Genomic DNA, 19,635 nt, shown 5'->3' on the forward strand with positions numbered 1-19,635 from the left:
AAAAATACGGCAGTTACATATAACTACGTCGTTTTTAAATAACACGACGCAATATTTGTTATGTGCCGTGGAATCCTTTCATTTAACGTCGTTATGTTTAATATAACCGACGTGGATTTAAATAAAATAAGAATATAAGAACAACGACTGTTTTTGTTTTACTGTCATCGTTTTTCGTCGTCTTAAGTAATACTAAGACGACGTAATATATTTGTTGAGCGACGTTGATTTTTTAAACGTCGTTAGGTGTAATATAACCGTCGTTGAAAATTGTCTTTATGATTGCAAATTTGCAAAGACGTTAGGTATAATTTTTGTAGATACACAAACGCACACACATCATCAACTTCAAAAAAATTGTCTCTCTGATTGCAAATCTGTGTCATCTGTTAAGATTATGATGTGGAACAGAATTCCATCTGTTAAGATTTCGTAACCCTTGGGTTCTCAGAAAAATCTGATTATGTCGGCGGTTTTCTATATAAACCGTCGTGGTTATTTCAATTCTTGTCATTAAGTAGATCTACCGGCGTAGGATAAGAAAATCAAAGAAAAAAATTGTTAACAAAAATTCATATTAAGACGACAGTTTAAATTAAATGTACGACGTATGAAATGAATAAATACGACGTTAATTTTTATAGTACAATTTAAAGATAACGTCGTAGAACTATATGATAATGACGTCGATATATTTATATTGTACGTCGTTGTAAATTATTTTAATACGGCGATATTTTTTTATTTTAAAGACGTGGATTTGTTTGTAATTATACGGCGTCTTATACGAAAACCTCGTCGTGTTATTTTATGAGTAAAAACGGCGGTTTTTATTGAAATCGTCGTCTTTAATTTCTACGTCGGTCGATTCATAACTTCCGCCGTTCTTTGTTGGCTTTGATTTTACACTGCGGAAATCTGTTTCAAATAGGCGTCGGTTGTTTAATTAGGTACGTCGTTGTTTTTGAACAGCCATTTGAATCTCCAATTTTTTGTTGTCTAAGGTGGTATTACACGACGGTGTTTTTGGAACCGTCGTCTTTTTATAAACCACGGCGGTTTTCACTTAGACCGTCGTTGTTTTCTGGTCGTCTTTTTCACTTTTTGTAGTAGTGCAAAAAAGTGGCCAGTATGCCCCGACATTAGCATGTAATTCATTTTAATCCTGGAATATATAAGATTTATATCCATTTGAATACTATTGGATTCATAACTTTTTCTTTGCAGGGCCGAGATAAGAACACAAAATGAATTTTTGTTGGCCTCTACCCTACGAAGCATGGATACAATGATACGATATGAAACGACACGGCAATATGAAAAATCTCTTATATAGTAAATGTGCATTCACAACAACCTTAGGATTGATTCATTTTTTATTTTTATTTTTTTTTAATACAAACGATAGTGTCTAAACCAACTGAAGATAATTACCTCCAAATGGAAATAAATATCCTTACAAATCATATGGGATTGTAGCATGACGAACTACCTCTCCTAGGATCGGGGTGTTACCAATTTCAAGGAATTTGTCTCCACAATGACTCAACGATCTCCTTGAACAAGTTAAGCAACCTATTGCCAAAACCTTTTGGTAAGACTACTGTGCTTCTCTTCTATACCAACCATTAAATCCAAGGGTTTTCCTTCATAAACACTCCAGTTGCAGAAATGCAAGTTTAAAAAAATGGTTATATCCCAAAAGAACGTTGAACAAGTAACTTCATAGAAGAATTATAAAAAAACGATAGGAAACAAAATCAAACTTTGGGAAACATGTATCTTGTAGATTAGTTTTCTTGCTAATGACTATTATCTTGATGGTGTTTACCGTCCCAATCGGGTTGTCAAACCATGCAAGCCCATTCTCTCTCTCTCTCTCTCTCTCTCTCTCTCTCTCTCTCTCTCTCACACACACACACACACACATCAAGGTATTAAAGAAAAGGTTTAAAAAGATTCTCAATCTTCTAAACTAATAAACATTGAGCATAAAATATACAAAAACGAACTATTGCTCATAGGGATGATCTAGAAAGGTATACGTGGATTGATAGTGGCGTATTCGCCTCAAAGGTAATGATTTTACCCCAAACTTATAGGTAGCTAGAGCATATCTTAGGAAATAGGATGCCCAATTCCCTAATGACAACATCAAACCCTTCATTTTTCTAATTAATTATAAAGGAAAACACCTCCCACCAGACTCTTATATGTCATTCAACCGCTTCATAATCAAAACCAATTCTTAATTATGTCATTATAAATGCGATAGTGATGCTTATGTGACTTTATGTACACATACCACGTATAAAATTTTTGTTAATTATATGTGCATTTGTTTTCTGAATTGGCATCTAAATCAATTACTATTTGTTGACCATTTGCGCATCATTAATTTTTGAAACACACTCTATCCATATTTATATCTTCCGGGAAAGTTGTGAAGGATGTTGAGGACCATGTCATGGATGAGATATACATAGGGTCCATTTTGTGGTTATCTTCCTAAGTATATTATTTTGACGATACCCATCTCATGTCTCCATCAAATAATAAGTTTGGAAGCATTGAAAAGCTTCCTCTCTTTGCCATAAATTTGGAAATTATGAAGTTTTTGCATACATCCCAACATTAGCTTGAAATGCAACAACAATTCACTACTAAAAAATTTCATTATAAGCCACAGACAATCCGTGGTTTATATTTATGTTTGCCACAGACGATCTGTGACCAATACGTAATTGTGTTGCCATTAACGTTTGGCCGCGGCAAATTTTTGTTCCTTCCAAAAGGCTAGGCTAATATTCAATCGAAATATGAAAGATTCCCACCTATGCATGCAATATTCTAATTACAAAATTTTATTGAATGGTGTCAACAATTTGAATGAAGTTCTCCTTATAACAAAAACAATGAGAGTAGAGAACAAAACAATGGGTGCTTTTTGGTTTTGTATCGAGTGCCTAGACGTGATATTCTTGGTGATAACAAAGTGGAGCACGCCACTCTATTTGTAAGCTCCCGAGGACAAAACCAAAAACATAGTTGATAAAGTTGGGAATAATGATGATTAACAATTAAGAAAATCAGAGGTTAGGAAAGTAGGCATATGTATAAAAATAAAATAAAAAGAGTCGGTGGTGGTAGAAATATCAAAAGCACTATTAAAATAAGCCAACGTGAAGCACCTGAAGTGGGAAAAAGAGGCAACAAAGTGATTCTGACCTTTGAATTTTCAATGTTTGTGCCCAGATGTTGTACAGCCAGGTTCGATCGTAAAATACAACCTCCCATCGATCCCGGGTACAATAAAAAGATGACCACGTCACTGACTATAAACTATTAAGCTCATTGATAATAAACATATGTTTAAGAGTGCTTCTCCATGCATGAAGCCTTTTTCGTTAATGCTTTTCTTAATCGTGCTTTTGCTATTAGCAATTTTGTTCAGAATATTCCATTGAAAAATCAGGTGGTTCCAATATCTGTATACTTAAATATGAGGTAAATATGAGCCAAGAGATATTTCTATTAGGTCATGGTTTGTGGACGTTGATTAAAGGTAAGTATTCATGTTTCTTAAAGTGCAAGAAACCTTAATATTGTCGCATATAAATCATAATTTTGGTCTTCTTTTTCATACACGACTCAAACTCTTATACTACTCTAGAATATACTACTTTGTCAATGTGAAATCTTGAGTCGACTTGATAGTGAATTTAAAGAATAAATGTGTGGCAGATTCAAAAAATATAAGAAAAGTTTTTGATAAAATCTATAAAAATGCCAGCAATTACACTTTTATTAATGCGGCAATCTTAAGGGTTTTGAAGGATGGGGAAGGCGATATTTGAGGGATTAATAGGACAATTACTAATTTGTCACTTGTTTTAAATTCGTGCTTCTAATTCCCTACAATTGCACCATGTGGAAGATTTTGCAGCAGATGAGCTGTCACCAATTGGATCCTCCAGCTCTCTAGCTTGCAATTTATATGTGATTAAGATTGGATGAAAATGACAGGCTTGATACATCATGGGTCCCACATCACATGGCTATACCAATACCCTTGTAAAAGTGAAAGGAAGAAAGGGCCCCACAAAATGTGGGATACCTCTACTTTAGGTGGCAGCACAGCTAATCCCCATTAGTTTAAGTCTTATATTCGATTAGAGGAGGAAAATGGGAGCAAAGCTGAACTGGAATCTCTTCTGTTTCCCACAGCCTACGCATATTCGAATTTTCATAATTGTAAGAATACTCTGCTAAACCCTAATTGGGTGCTCATAGCCCAACAAACTGTGGGTGGTAAACAAGGAAGAATCAAAACAACCTTTCAATAATTTAATGACATGAACATATGTTTGTACATGACAATTCTATGGAGTCAAATTTCAATAATTTAATCCACAGCTAGAAAAATATAAATATTAAAATAATTTAGAATATCGTCTCTTTACACTTAAAGCAATACGTCCGACACTTGGCATTCAAGTTTGATTCTTCACTCAAAACAAGAAAAGAGAAGGGATATTTTTATACACACGAACTGCGGTATCATAGATGTTCGAACTACAAACCCTAACCTGCATGCCAACATCTCCACCACTGAGGTAAGACCCTATTGACAAATATGAAAATGCATTGATTTTTTAGCTAACTTGACTTTGTAAAGTAGTGATCTATTAAATATCTCAATTTGGATTAAAGTGTTCAATGAAAATTAGAGTTTTGTTCGATTTTGCAGCAGCAGATAGATGGGTACTACTGGCCCCAATCACCGTTCACGTGTAGATAATAAGTCCAGATGGATAGCTCGTACGCACAATCCGAAAAGATAGAGCAGCAGAATATGAGAGACACAGAGAGAGAGAGGCGCGAAACGCCATGTGCACGTCTGGCACTCAAAATCAGAAGGAAGCGAGTTTTGCGCTATTTGCCAAAGCCGTACGCCCCAAAAGAGATGAAAGAAAAATGGAAAAGTCATTGCTGGAATCCAAATTTATAAAAGTTACAAAAAGAAAAAGACTCTCTGCTTTTTACAGGGAAGAAAACTGATTGAAGCCTTCGACGTGGCACCCTCTTCCTACTTTCTAGTGATGTGCTTCCTGGACTTTTCTTCAGGAAAAATATATATATGTAGTTTTTGTTTATTTATAAATTTCACAATCTACTCTCTCATCAAGCGTACACAAATACTGAATATGTATTCATCTATAAGTTTGATAATCTAAATATTTTTGTATAGACAGTAACTACTCAGGCTCACTCCATAATGTATATCACGGTTAGAATAGTGTATTTTACAACAAATGCAATAATTTCGGTAAACAATGAAATAATTATGATTATAATGAAATTACTAAATAATTTACGATTTAGGTGAATCTTTATACGATCTTGTTAGTTGTAATTCACCCAATTTGTTACATCATACTCTATTTACTTTTATTTGTCTTTTGGAGAGCATTTTTGCTCACTACTTTAACTCAATGTGTATTCTCATAACCTTTTCAACACTTAACACGTGTCTAAATATAACGTAAAAAGTTAACCATAGTTATGCCTATAAACATATATCAAATATAAAAAAATTAGTAAAAATATATCTTGAGTTAAAATAATGAGCAAAAATACTTCCTTCTCTTTTGTCCTATTTAGTGGTTGTGTGTTAAATTTTAATTTGAGACATAAAAGTTGCGGATGTTAGGGTGCAAAACACAAAAGCTGCGGCTGGCAAAAGAAGGAAGGACACGTATATTTTTGGGATCCAATCATGTGGCACATCTTTTTAGGGGCCCTATTTAATCATCTTTTTCTTTTCCTTTTTGGCATTTTTGATTTGATTTGGGTTAAAGGAATGCTAAAGCTGCCGATTATGCGTATGTGGTACGATCTATTCCATTTCAACTTTCTTGAAGTTTTAAATCAAAGTTTTTGTTTATGGGATTTCAGTGCTCTTTTGGATTTCTTGTGGGGTTCGAGTCCTCCTCCCATACACAGAAAGCTCTTTTTAGTTTTTGTTACCTTCGTTTTGGCATGAAAAGAAAAATAAAATTCTCTGTTGTTATGATAAAACTATGGTGGTGGTCAGTTTTTTTTTTTTTTTTTTGTGTGGGGGGGGGGGGGGGTGGGTTTAACAAGGAGGTGGTTAGTTTTTGCAAACAAATTTCCAAAGTTTTCTGCTAAAGAATGTTTAAGTTCCTTCAAGAGTTAGCAATCAACCCCAAAAAAAAAAAAAAAATTCTAAGAAAGAAAACCCTAGTTCCACCCCTTTTTGAGTGGTGACTATCATGCTTTTTGTTACATCACTCTCTTTTTTCTTTCATCTCCACTTCCTCCCTTTTCCATCCTCTTTGCTTCCCCCTCCACAATTGTCTCCCTCTGTGTTTCTTTAGCTCGTTTATGGCATAATTAGTGACTTTTTTTTTGGCTTAATTATGAATGCAATCCTAGAATTTCTCAATTAAAAAAAAAAAATCCTTAAAGACTGAATTCAAGAGTTCTTAGAGTATCATTTTTATAGGGTTTTAGGATGAGATAAGCTTAATCTTCATGATTTGCTTTATCTGTTCTTCTAATTGATCATCCTCTTTGTTCATTAGTATGTGGTTATTCTTGTCACAATGATGCCTAATTGTAATGATGATGAAAATATTCGAACATAAGATGAAAGTCAAACTCTTGTCATAAGTGTTGGCATAAGTGCACGTTTAATTCTTGGACAAACTGTGCATGTATAAAAATTAGCGTCGTTTGCCTATATACCCGTTTAATAATTTAAAAATAAATTATTAACAAATATAATTTTATATGTTTTTAAAAAATAAGTTTTTGTTTATATTTGTCTTTCAAATTTGATTTATTTCATTATTTAACATTTTTACAATTGAGGCAATCCCGTTTATGGTAACCACAAACCACGCGAGCACAGTAACGACAAACCACGCGAGCACGATAATAACAAACCACTTGAGCACGGTAACGGCAAATCGACCCGATGCTTCCTTGGCCATCCCTACTCCTTAAGTTGAAGCATAAATGTGTAGAAAGGTTCCACACTCCTCCATCTTTACAAAAGGCATATATATATATATATATATATGTTTTGGATCAATCAAATTCAGAAAAATAAATCCATGTACCTTTCTAAGGACTTGGTCTTGGAGTTCAACTCAATTACTCAGATTATGTTCCCTCAATTGCCTAGCAAAAAGTACTCCCTTGCATGTTTTCAGCTAACATGCACAAGTTGTTTTGGTCAAACATTTACAACTTAACCTAAGAAAACTTGAACCAAATAGGTCCCATAATCATGTGCAAATTATAGCAAACCACAATTTTCCAATTAGTAAAGATAATCTGTACTAGTGACGTTATTCTAGTTATTACATTTGTAATTTTTTTTCTTCTCTATAACTCAACATTGAAAATTTTGATCATCATTTATTTGTATGTAAAATCCTCATTTTGTTTTTTCGGATTCCAACACATAGGAAATTTTAAGAGGAGGTCCCTCTGGGATATCAATCCTAGCATCCCCCAGTTTTTATTTTGTTGGAAGATGTCATGAGTTCAAAATTCATTAACAGTAGTGTCAATTTAGAAGAAGAAAAAAAATGTTACACCTCTCGTAAATAATTTTTATAAACTAATTTATACAAGAATAAATATTCTCTTCTTAAAAGACGTCACTACCATGGGAAAAGAAATAAATTGTCCACCGAACTTTTAAATATATAAAAAGCAAAGCATGGATGGAAGGAAAAAAGTGAGGCACAATGATTATTTTCTCCATTACAGGAAATTCTACCCCCTAAAGTTTTTCCAAGATTTCATTTTTACAGCTGAGAATTTAATTACGACACAATCATATTCCCCCGCACGGCTTAGCAAGGGAAAATACCTTGGTCGTCATCTTCCACCCATGAGCATGACCCAATCCAACCCCCCACGTGAACCTCTCTCCCCCTCCTCTCTCTGCTGCTTCATTCTGCAGTTGCTCTCCAATTTTCACTTTTGCACAATGGAGTTCAAAGTACATTAATTTATACACAACCCCACTTCCCATTCAATAAAAGTCATGGTCTTTCTTGGATCCCAGATTTTCTGTCTTTTTTTTTTTTTGGATGGGATGGAGTGGAGTGTTTATGATTTAGTTCCATTGATCAGGGCAGCACCACTGAAGTGTAGGTGCTTGCTCATCAGAGAAGAAGCTGCAAGCCTCCTCACTACTGAAGAAATTGTGCTCCTCTATCTTCACAAACTGAGGATGATAGGTCTTCTGGAACTGGAAGCAATTCATGGATGACGAGGAAGGTGAGGAGGAGGAGCAGCAGTTGAATTTGAGTGAAGTGGAAGCTGGAGACTTCATGAGCTGGTGGTTTTGCAGCATCCCAGATGAAGAAATGGTCAAGTTTGGACTGTTGTCTTCGTTCAAGATTGCACTTGAGTCACTGTCTGATGACCCGTCTTTGAAATCTGGGAACAATGAGACAGCTGCTAAGCCCACTGCTCCATTGTTGTTGTTGTTGAAGCTCTCAAAGTTGAGCTCTTTGGACTCTGTTGCTGGAACAGAGGAACCAAGAGGTGGTGGTGGTGGGGATTTGCTCAGCTCATGATCAACCACTTTGTAATTGGATTGATCTTTTGCAACCATTTGCTCTTCTTTCACCGACAGATTATTGCTCTCTGTGTTTTCCTCTTGCAACTTTGATTTCAATTGCTTTATCTGCAGTGGAACAAGTTAATTCAAAAATTTAGATCATATCCAACTTAATTAGTTAAAGCACTATAGATCTAACACGACCCACTCAATTAAGAACATACGTAATAAAACATTTATCAGACTGTTTGACAAGAGAACATTTATTTCAATGAGACTCTGGATCATATATATACCTCCTTCACAAGAGCTTCATTCTCATGTTGGAGGTTGTCATAATTGAGCTTGAGAGAGTCATAATTGGCCTTGAGAACGCCAAAGTCACGTTCCAATTGCTTGGTCTTCCAACGAGCACGGCGGTTTTGAAACCACACAGCAACTTGTCTTGGCTGGAGGCCAAGTTCTTGGGCAAGCTTCACTTTCCTTTCTGGTTCAAGCTTGTTCTCCACCTCGAAATTTTTCTCCAAGGCCTTCACTTGTTCAACGCTTAATCTTCTCTTCTTCTCGGAAACATGGCCACCCTCTTCCACGCACCCTTCTTCATCTAAGCCATCCAACATGGACTGGAAATCTCTCCGGTAAACATGGTTGTTTCTTGGACTGTGTTCCTCTGCTAAAACCAATTATGAAAACAAAAGAGACAATTTAGTGAATCAATCTTAAGTTTGTCCACATAATTAACAACTATGAGCTAGATCAGAAACAGGACCAAATAACTGAATAAGAAAGGAAAAACAGTGGATGTATAGAACTTGAAATTAAAGTACCAAAACAGGAAAGAAAGAAAACATGGATTCAATTCAACATGATGAATTTGAATCATAAAAAAGTGTCATGATCTCATGGTCATGTTTTTCTTTGTGATTGATCATGAAAAAGGTAACAAACAAAAAAAACACAAACATAATATGTCTGAATCTTGGGGAAACACCAATAGAAAAAGGGCAATTATATATAAAATGGATTGTTTATTAAAATTAACCTGTTGATGGGCAGATGGAAATCATAGCACCCAATGAATCTGAGCTTCCAAGTCTCTTCATGATGACTACTACTGAGCTTGGGGGAAAAGCACTTTTGATATCAGATCTCAAAAGATCAAGCAAGCGCCTTCCTTTTTATCCTTTTCAAAATCTTGGTTGTTTTTGTTTTTTTTATATGTTTCCAGTGAATCTTTTAACAGCTCAAGGCAGTGTTCAGAGCAAGAATATGTTTACTTAAAGGAAGCAATGGAAGAAGAAGCACAAGTGCTCTGTCTGAAATAAGTAGACCAACTTGTATAGTGGTGTATACAACTACTGTGCAACAACCCATTTCCTCTCTCTTCTCCCTCATGTTTCTTCTTTCTCAATACTTCTTCTGATCCCTCAGTACCCATCAAAACTAAGGAAAGCAAAATCCCAACCCACAAAACAAAACCCAACAAGCAAGCAAATTTTTTAAAACAACACAATGAAGTAAAATAACCAAAGACTCTCTCTTTCTCACTCCTCTCTCTCTCTCTACATCATTACTCAATCAATTCAGCATGGTTGTGAGGACTGTATAGTCTACGACTGTTAATCTAAAATGGGAAATTCAGAGGTGGAGAGAGAGTGAGAAGGGGGGGGGGAAGAGGTCTTGGATGGAGAAAGGGGAAGGTTAGTGAAGTGAACCAGTTCACAACCCAGCAGGCCTACACTCTCTCTCTCTTTAAATAAAACCAACTTGGGTCAGATGTTGGGTTAAATTCTGACTAGGGTTAGGTACATTTACGCAGCTGCAGTTGCAAATGAAATGAACGCAAATTCAATCCAAATGCAGTTTTCTTCTTTCCACCGGCTATAGCCTGTAGCCTTTCGGGTTTATGGGAGATATTTTTATTTTATTTTATTTATTTTTTATTTTTTGGTGTTTAATAAATAGTGCAGAGGGAGAGATATTACCGTTGCTTGCGGAAAGTGGAAAGTCTGTAAGTCTGCTTTGCTATTAAGGTGGTATGGCTCGGCGTCTGGCGGCTCGGCTTTCTTTTAGCCGGAGCCAGATTTGGCTAGCGTCAGCGTATCATGGGCCATCACTACGGCATGGTCGGTGCGATTAATCGGCCACAGAAAATGGTCCACCGCTTTGGTTTTTATTTCTTTTTACCCCCTTTCGTCACTGCACTAGTTGTAATCATAAATAGTATTTGGGCCGAGATGAGTAATTCTTGTAATTTAAGTGAATTAAAAACACAAGATTAAACCGTTCATAAAAAAAAAAAGAAAAAAAAAAGAAAACATGGTAAATGATTTTGTATTAGTTCTGTTTACATTTTAGCATTGTATTCAAAAGAGAGATTGCGGGAAAGGACTTCCTAATTCAAGTAAAAACACTAGTAAAGTTTCCATTCAATTTCGTTTTAAATATCACTTGTATACAAATAATAACAAAACTTTGAATCTTCTAGTAAAAACACTTTTTTTTACTTTTTTTATTTTTTTATTTTAATGCTCAATGACGATAACATTTTATTGTTTGTTAATAAATGTTACAATCTTTGCATACATAAGTTAGACCAGGTGGCAGTGAGCCTATCTATCTTGCACGGAAGTTCGAATTCCCCTCTCGACATATTAGATTAATTAAGAGTAATTTATAGCTCATTTGAGAGTGATTCTTGATAGGCCATAATCACTTTTGGGGAGAAGCACATCAAGCACCTCCTATGTGTTTCTCCATAAAATCACTTCAACTGGTTATTTGGAGAAGTGATTCTCCATAAAAGTGATTATTGGCCTCTCCAGAATCACTCCCAAACAAACCCTTAGACTATCGATTATATTTAAAGAAAAAATTATTACAATCTTCAAATAAATAATCCAAATTAATGCATAAAGAAACATGGATGGTTCTAGCATGGTACAAGTGGCGCCACCACACAAAGACCTCAATTTTTTAGGGCCCCTGAATCTCTTTTATGTCTTGAATTTTTTTTATGTATATGTTATATTGTATTATATTATATATATAGCACACAATATGTTTGCATAATTATATGTGTAGTGAAGTTGCTTTGTTGTTCTCCTATTTTTGTTAGGACACAGTTTGATTCTCACTTATATACTTCAATAGTTTTCTCAAAGTAACAAAGAATTCTTCACAGAATGACCATAATGAGTGTTGAAACCATAACCAATTAGACAACAATACCACATCATGCCACTAAACTAGTCATGTTTTCAATAAACATTGTTGTGCTTATTGTGTTTATAGTTGTAAGTTTGTAACCAAAAAAAGAAAAAAAAACCCAACCATTAAAACAACTATAGCACTACACACCTGCAACTCTATTTATCAATCTCAAATCTAGAGTGTTTTCTCCCACTCAAAACAACAACAAAAATAGTTTCATTTTGGATGATGTGAGGGTCCCAATTAAGTTTCGCACATGGTTTTCAAAATCTCACGATCGATTGTGTGAATGAACTTCAAAATAAAATAAAACAAGTTTGATAATCAATGAACCACAACAAAGAGTAAATAGTCTCTTCAATCACACAGTCTTAAGTAATGTCACTGATCTCAACCGTTTTCAATAGAGATTTTCGCATCCACTAGACCAAAAGGCTAACACGCTGTATGATATATTTATGTGAAGACCCGTATTTTAAACGGATAAAAGACAATATTTATCTTTTGGATGATCTTATCTTGTTAGGATATTTATCTTTTGGATAAACTTGGATGATCTTATCTTGTTAGGATATTTATCTTTTGGATAAATTTGGATGTTCTTATCCTTTTAATATTGAAGTTTATCCTATCCCTATAACCACTATAAATAGGAGCATAACCTTATCGTTTCAAAACATGAGAAATTAGAAAGAAATTTAGAGAGAAGAAGAATTGTTAAGAAAAAGAGTGGGAGACTGAGTTTGTGGATGCGGTGGAAAATTGGAAAAACACCTTACATTTCTAGCAAAAACTTTGGTGTCAAGGTAGAGATTTCTTGGGGAGCCTTTTACAGAGATTGATTTAATTAAATTTTGTGAGCATTATATTATGCATTGTATTACAGTTAGTTAACATTCCTTGTTATTGGGTGTTTACTTGTTATTAATTATTTGATCAATATTGGTGTGATTATATTTTGATACATGAGATAAATGAAAGGCATAATTATATCATGTCATGGAAATTAGTTGGAGTTGTTGGGGGGAGAAAATAATAATGGAAAAGAGGGTAATGGAAATAGTATTTTGTGTAGTTGACTCTAACTCTTGGCAGGTACTAGGTCTCCAGGATCCCACAGTGCACATGGTTTTTATTAGGTGATTCGGGACTGACGACAGGGAGTTAGACAAGATGACTAACAAAAAGGGAATTATGGGATGATTGAGTTGGGTATTAGTTCATATAAATGGGCATTCGGGACCAAGTAGTATAAGCATGGTATGAGACGTGCAGGTCTACTTGTCCAGTTATATGAATTAACGAGAGTAGATGAAGAGCATTCCATGCATTATTATTATTAATGTGATATTTGGCAGTGTGATTGTATGTCACGTAATTTAGTTATATCAATTTCCTGTAGTAAGGTCTCATGTCTCTATTGAGCGGTGGTTGCTCACCCATCACCCTATTTAATTTTTCAGATGAATTACTAGGTAAGACAAAAACTAAACCAGTTGAGGCTGAATTAGATGAGAGTGATAGAGTTTTATTTATTTCTTGTAAAGTGTAAGATTTTGGAGTTATTTTTATAAAAGAAGTTTATTTTAAACCTATGTTTCAACTTCTTTTTATTTTATTTTACTTTTTATTTTTTCACGCATTGGACGCGGGGTTTTCACTGACCCTCGAGTCCGGGGCCTGACAATTTATAGGCTCTCATAAAAACCCTAATTGCACTAGATTAAATCACTCAAATTTATTGGAACAAGGAAACACAAATCTTGAGGCAAATTTTGTTAATCCACATTCGTAGATGTCCATCCCTAAAAAATGCCTATAAGGACCAAGATCGCCATCTTTTCAATTTTAGAGGCCTAATTGCTCCCCCTTGAAAAGTGTTCCCTTTAAGAAAGTACAAGTTCTTGAATTTCTCACCTTTCATTACTACTTGATATTCATTCATGACTCTCAAAGCTCCATGTTGTTAATAACCTTATAGCCTTGAGAATCAAGTGCACCAGTCGATATGAAATTCCTACTCCTTTCAAAGACTTGATGAACTTCCTCAAAAAACCCTCACAAATCCTTCACATGTCTTGATTTTTTCTCAAACCTTATAATTTTGAGAAAAATTTCTTAAAATCATGTATAATTCACAAAAATAAAAAGTTGACATTATTTTCATTAAAGAAAATAGCATTTAAAAAAAACTTAATTAGATAAACTTCAACACTACAATAAAAAAAAACATCAACAAGACATCTAAAATACTATTCTCAAGAAGGCAACAAACTAACATGCAAAAAACAAAACTAAAGCGGACAAAAGCCACACTAAAACTATTAGCCCACATCACAACAAATAACCATAAGTCCAATCCAAACAAAGTGCACAAACCCAATATAACCAAAATCCTAAAACAACCCATGAACCTAAACAAACCCTACCACTACTACCTGAAAAAGCACCGTTGCGACCACACCCACCACCACATATGGGGAAAATATGATTTTCAGCGATCTACATACGCATAAGAGCAAACAAATAAACGAAAACAACAACCATGCCAAAGAACAATGAGGTGATTTGCAGCAACTCCTGTAAAAGACAATGTAAAATCAAATTCAGAGAACATGAGCGGTGTTAGAGAGCGTGTTTTGGGAGAATGATTTGATTGACAACATAAACTAAAAGGGGGTGATGGGGAACTTCAATATGAGCATGGCTCAGAAGAAATCACCACAAAAGACTTTTTATTCAGAACGCCCAGTGGACTTCACTAACCTAAAAGGAAAAGATGAGAAGAGAGGAGGGGGAGGAGGGGTAGTGATGCTTCTTCCTCCTTCCCCCTCTATGGAGTTTTCATTTAGAACTCACAGAGTGAAGAGAGTAGCTAGGGCTTTTTCTCTCCAACTCATTCCTTTTTAAATTACATGTAATTGATGTAGGTATAAACATGAAATTTAATGTTGAAATTAAAAAAACTTTCCAAATTAATACCTCTATGGAGTTTTCATTTAGAACTCACAGAGTGAGAGAGTAGCTAGGGCTTTTTCTCTCCAACACATTCCTTTATAAATTACGTGTAATTGATGTAGGTATAAATATGAAATTTAATGTTTAAATTAAAAAAACTTTCCAAATTAATACCTACATCAATTACAATCATATTTTATGGAGAGAAATGTACATAATTTTTCCAAGTTGAAGTAAATTGTAATTAACTTTTGGAATATAAAAAGTACAATAAATCATATTTTGAGCTTAATTAGGTAACATGCCTAGTTAGATCCTAGTCATGAGTTTTTAACTATAAAAATTGAATTTTATTTATTGAAAAATAAGATGACGGGCTGGATGTGAGGAAAATTTTATTTGAAGGTGAAAAGCCAAATTTACTAAATCTATATTTTGTTGGAGTGATTATAAAATACTATGATAGTACGACTATGTGATACATCTTGTACACATGTTATAATATAATTTCTCCTTTTGTTGGTCTACTGTGCTTGAGCATTCAACATGATGCTAGAGCGATCAGAAGCAGACTTGCACCACCAATTCCAATCCGCTATATCAAACAAAAGGAAACAAAGGAAAAAAACACCAAAAGAAAAGAAAGAGCAATTTGAAAAAAAAAAAAGAAAAAAAAGAAAGAAAAAGGTTTTCCTGTGCTTGGATTCCTGTAAATGAGTACTAATGTACTATCATCTAAGTTTGGCAAGGTTTGAAAGAAAGAAAGGTTTTCTTGTGGGACTTGTTTTAGTCTGCTTATTTTCACAACTTTTTCTTGGGTTTAAGATTCCTAATCAGTGATATAATATTCTCATCCTCATCTCATGATTACCTGTCAACTTTGGAGGACGAGTGGATAAACTCCACAGATGATCAATGAACTCATGGTATTAAACTTCTCAAAAATATATCAACATTTAAAAGCAAAAATAAATAAGTACATAAATATAGTGCATATGAACTCTAGGAAAATTCTTCAATAAATATTTTATGTTAAGGATTGATTACATATTTCTAATCTCGATCATTGAATTGCATGTATGTTGCATATTAAATTTACCAACACATTTAATGAATGCAATCCAACAACCGAGATTAAAAATATGTAACTTATTAAAGAATCTCAATTCTAAAAATATTAAACTTCTCTTTTTGGGCTACGTACAAGTTACAACCTTGTTTCGACTTTTTCTGCTAAGTTGACAAGCACAACGAGCATACAGGACATGCATGATTGCATGCTTTCCTTCCTTTCTTCAATATTGCCAAAACAACATATATGGAACATTCTTTCACACTAGCAAAGATTTCACGTTAATGCTGCACTTGTACAATGATGAAGTTGCACCAACTGTGGCGTGAAGCCAAGACTTAGGCCCTAGCAATCTTGACCCACCTAGACTTATAGGCGTAAAAGCTAGCCAGAATCACTGCCCACAGTTTTCAAATAGATTAATTCTCATACACAAAACATCCTTAAACTCAAACTAACCAAATTGATTCAAGGAGAGGATTTAACCTCTACACAATCTGCTTCAAAACATGTTTATATGATTTCACAGCTACCCGGATTGTTGACTTTTCCTCAAAGATGTGTTAAATTAATTTTCACAAGAGCATACGTAGAGCAGTACGTATTATAATAAGAGCAGACATACGACCCATGCAGTGTGCCTAAAGCTTGTGGTATAAAAGAGCTTAGCTTTATGGCACAACATTATCATGTATAGTCAATTTAATTACATGACTAGACTGCTGATCTGTCACATTTCTAAGAGTGTCTTTGTGATAGCACGAAAAGCTAACTTATGAGATGAGACCCTCTTATAAGAGTTTTTCGTATCGGATAAAGATGAGACTGACACAAATAAGATTCACTTTTTATTAGAAAGGTAGTTAGAAATGTGGTGAATAAATATTATATACACAACTACCATTATCCAATTGCATGTATAATATAGTTTTATTGAACAGAAAAAATAATTAATTTTCTAGGATGTAATATGTACAATCCTTATATAAGCACTGCTAAAAACAGTGATAAGTAGCAGGCAAAGCAAAGCAAGCGCAAGTGGGATTTTAGCTGTAGAATGATCGTCATATACATACAGATGAGAGCCCACCAGCATGATAATTGGTTTGCTACAAGAGGTAAAAGGTGGACCCGTTGCATTATTTCTGAAGACAACAACACGGGTGGAGTTGGGTTCCAAGTTTCAACATACATAACCCCACACAGAAAAGGAAACCAGATAGATGAGTTGTGGGCATGTGGAAAATCACAAAACCTGCATAAGAGAAGATAAAGTTCAAGAGGCCCTATGTATTCAAGATATATAAATATATAGTGAGGGATTCCTTAAATAAGTTTATTTGAGGAATATTTTTGTAGGGTTCATTTTGTATTGTATTTCACTACTCCAAACAATCTATTTTGTAGATATTTATTCAAACATCATTTCTACAAAAAAATCACTTGAATCCGATTTCATTTGACCACTCAATTGAATTATTGAAATTTTAGCACTTTCTTGAAGTACCGTATTCATTAATTTTGTAGAACACAATTAGATATTGAAACGATTTCTGATTTGTCTAATTTTTTTAAGGATGATCTATGAATATAAACTTAAAAAATAGATAGTTTGGATTGTTATTTTTTTTTTTAAAGAGATCCTAAAGAGTGTCCCCTCAAATAAAATTATTTTAAAAATCTCTCAATAAAAATGGACTATATATATATATAAACCCACACCCACACATCATAAGAATAATACCATTTCTAATTGTACCGTTCAAATTATCTAAAATGAACAGTCCATGCAGATTTAGTTTTACAAGAAACATGGATGTTAAATTATAGATTTTGGTTTTCTTCATCTGGTTAAGTATATACGTAGGTACGACTTTGTAGATACAAATTATATATATATTTATTCATATATTTATATTCATAATAATGTATCTAATTAAAGCACAAATCAAAATTCAATCTAACACTTTAAGAAAAAACAATCTTATCCTTTTAATTTTTTAGAGTTATAACCCGTATAAGAAATTATCTAGACATTCATACTCTTTATGTATTATATATATGTATAAAGAATATCATATATATGTTTATCTCTCTCGTCTCATAATCTTGAAATAAAGATTGGTAGTTGTAAAGTAGGGCTCAAATAAAGAAAAGAATATTGGCCTTGGGCAGCTTGCATGGTGATTGAGTATGGGCGGGGACATATTTAATAGTGTCGTTGACAAGCACAATCTTCTGTTTCTGCACCACATATATATGCTGGCACGTACATTTCTTTGATTCATCATTTCATTGTTGTATGAAAATGGATAATAAGCACACTGCTAAATTTGGGTCATCATAACCCCCAAGAAAGATACAAAAAGGAAAGATTGCCTGTTGACAGATGAATGATGCAACTTCAAGTCTTGGACTTATCAATTAAGCCACGAATGGCCAGGTCAAGAAATTCTCAATCCTCTTCTCATTACTCCCCCAAAGTGCTCAAAACAAAAGGGATTTGATCATTTTTCCATAGCTTAGTTTTTTTTTAGCATATGGGGAAACAAAATTGAAGGCCAAACTGCCAAATTCGTGAGATTTGACCTGCTAATGATGTGTTTCAATTTAGAATACAAGATCTAACCTAAAATGTTCTTCAAAAGATGGGGCAGAATGTCGGGACTTAAGACATATATGCTCTTTCTTTATCACTAATTTTATTTTTAATTATGGCCTTCATAATCTGTAGCTTCATATGGTTCCAACTTTCCAGTCTTTTTGCATTGGAAGACAGCTAGAGTAGGCCTACAACATAATCGCAATCTACTGGAGCAAATAGTACTGTGCTGTGCCTAATCTCCCGAGCCATTCAATGCAAAATGATGCTTGTGAGGACAATTGTATATATATGTGGACTGTGTTAATTAATTAATTTGTTGGTGATCACATGGCTTTTAAATTGACGTTTCAAAAGATGAACAGAGAACAGTCTATGAGTTCTCAAGCTTTAGAAAACAGAAAAAAAAGAGAACTTAACAGTGTTATCCACGTAACATGCACGTCATTCTCTTTGTTTTGGGGTGCCTCCTCCTAGTCCCTAAGGCCTATGGTTTAATCATGAATGAGCTAGTGTGCTCAGAATCTTGCACAAGGTAAAACAAAAGAACACAAAGAAAAAAATATTAAAGGTATAAAATGTATAATTTGGTTTGGTGGGTGGCTTTGTAGAGTGTAGACCCCCTAATGGTAGGCAACTTTCTTTTTGGCTTTCTTTTTCTTACTTGCAAGTGCTGTCCAAAGGCTGAGTAAAAAAAGTCTGGGAAAGTAGAAATCTTGATCAAGACTATATGAGCCATGGGGCCAAGGCCTGGGGGAAAAATAAACCCAGCATAACCTATAATTATATATCAACTGATGACTGTCAGGATACTCTTAACTCCTAATCGTTGGGTAATCGAAAACCAAGATTGGTAGAGAAGGAGAATGTTGACATCATTGGCTATTTGGAAGACTTGCGCAGCTTGCATGGTGATTGAGTATGGGGCAGGACATACTCATTGGTGTCGTTGACAAGCATGGTCTGCAGCAGTACTGCATGTTTGGTGCATTTCTTGTATTAATCATTTTTTTATGAATGGATAACAAACCCAACTTCAAAAAGCAAATTAGCTAGCTGCTTGATCTGTGGGGATGCTAACTCCAAGAAAGGTAAAAATTATAACAACAATAATGCTATGGACATCAAATTTGTGCACCAAATAATTGGATCTCAAATTTTTTTTTGAAAACAATTACCTAT

At 34.3% G+C, this 19,635-nt stretch overlaps 1 protein-coding gene and 1 long non-coding RNA gene across 3 annotated transcripts; one reads left to right on the forward strand and one right to left on the reverse strand.

Annotated features, from left to right (window-relative positions):
• Window positions 1-7,705: 7,705 nt before the first annotated feature.
• On the reverse strand, window positions 7,706-10,336 carry LOC117630925 (homeobox-leucine zipper protein ATHB-6-like). 2 transcript variants are annotated; one of them, XM_034363792.1, is made up of 3 exons: window positions 9,651-10,336; window positions 8,905-9,281; window positions 7,706-8,734 (listed from the first exon to the last, which is right to left on the reverse strand). In XM_034363792.1, exons 1-3 carry the CDS (start codon window positions 9,709-9,711, stop codon window positions 8,159-8,161), a joined length of 1,014 nt encoding a protein of 337 aa, XP_034219683.1. In that variant the 5' UTR covers window positions 9,712-10,336; the 3' UTR covers window positions 7,706-8,158. The 2 variants fall into 2 exon arrangements, with proteins under 2 accessions (XP_034219683.1, XP_034219684.1); XM_034363793.1 differs by having other exon boundaries at window positions 8,905-9,278; window positions 9,651-10,330.
• A 2,177-nt stretch (window positions 10,337-12,513) lies between these two features.
• LOC117632787 lies at window positions 12,514-13,412 on the forward strand. Its single transcript, XR_004586519.1, has 2 exons — window positions 12,514-12,627; window positions 12,917-13,412. It is a non-coding gene; the product is annotated as an uncharacterized LOC117632787 (long non-coding RNA).
• The last annotated feature ends 6,223 nt before the right edge of the window (window positions 13,413-19,635 follow it).

Source organism: Prunus dulcis, chromosome 6 (genome assembly GCF_902201215.1).
Source record: "Prunus dulcis chromosome 6, ALMONDv2, whole genome shotgun sequence".
Taxonomy (NCBI): domain Eukaryota; kingdom Viridiplantae; phylum Streptophyta; class Magnoliopsida; order Rosales; family Rosaceae; genus Prunus; species Prunus dulcis.

Bases quoted from the DNA above. Each gene is read 5' to 3' on its own strand.
- LOC117630925 (XM_034363792.1), bottom strand. From the start codon at position 9,711: ATGAAGAGACTTGGAAGCTCAGATTCATTGGGTGCTATGATTTCCATC. The intron at 9,282-9,650 runs GTTAATTTTAAT...AATTGGTTTTAG, and splicing joins TTCCATCTGCCCATCAACAG to CAGAGGAACACAGTCCAAGA. The intron at 8,735-8,904 runs GTATATATATGA...GTTCCACTGCAG, and splicing joins ATGAAGCTCTTGTGAAGGAG to ATAAAGCAATTGAAATCAAA.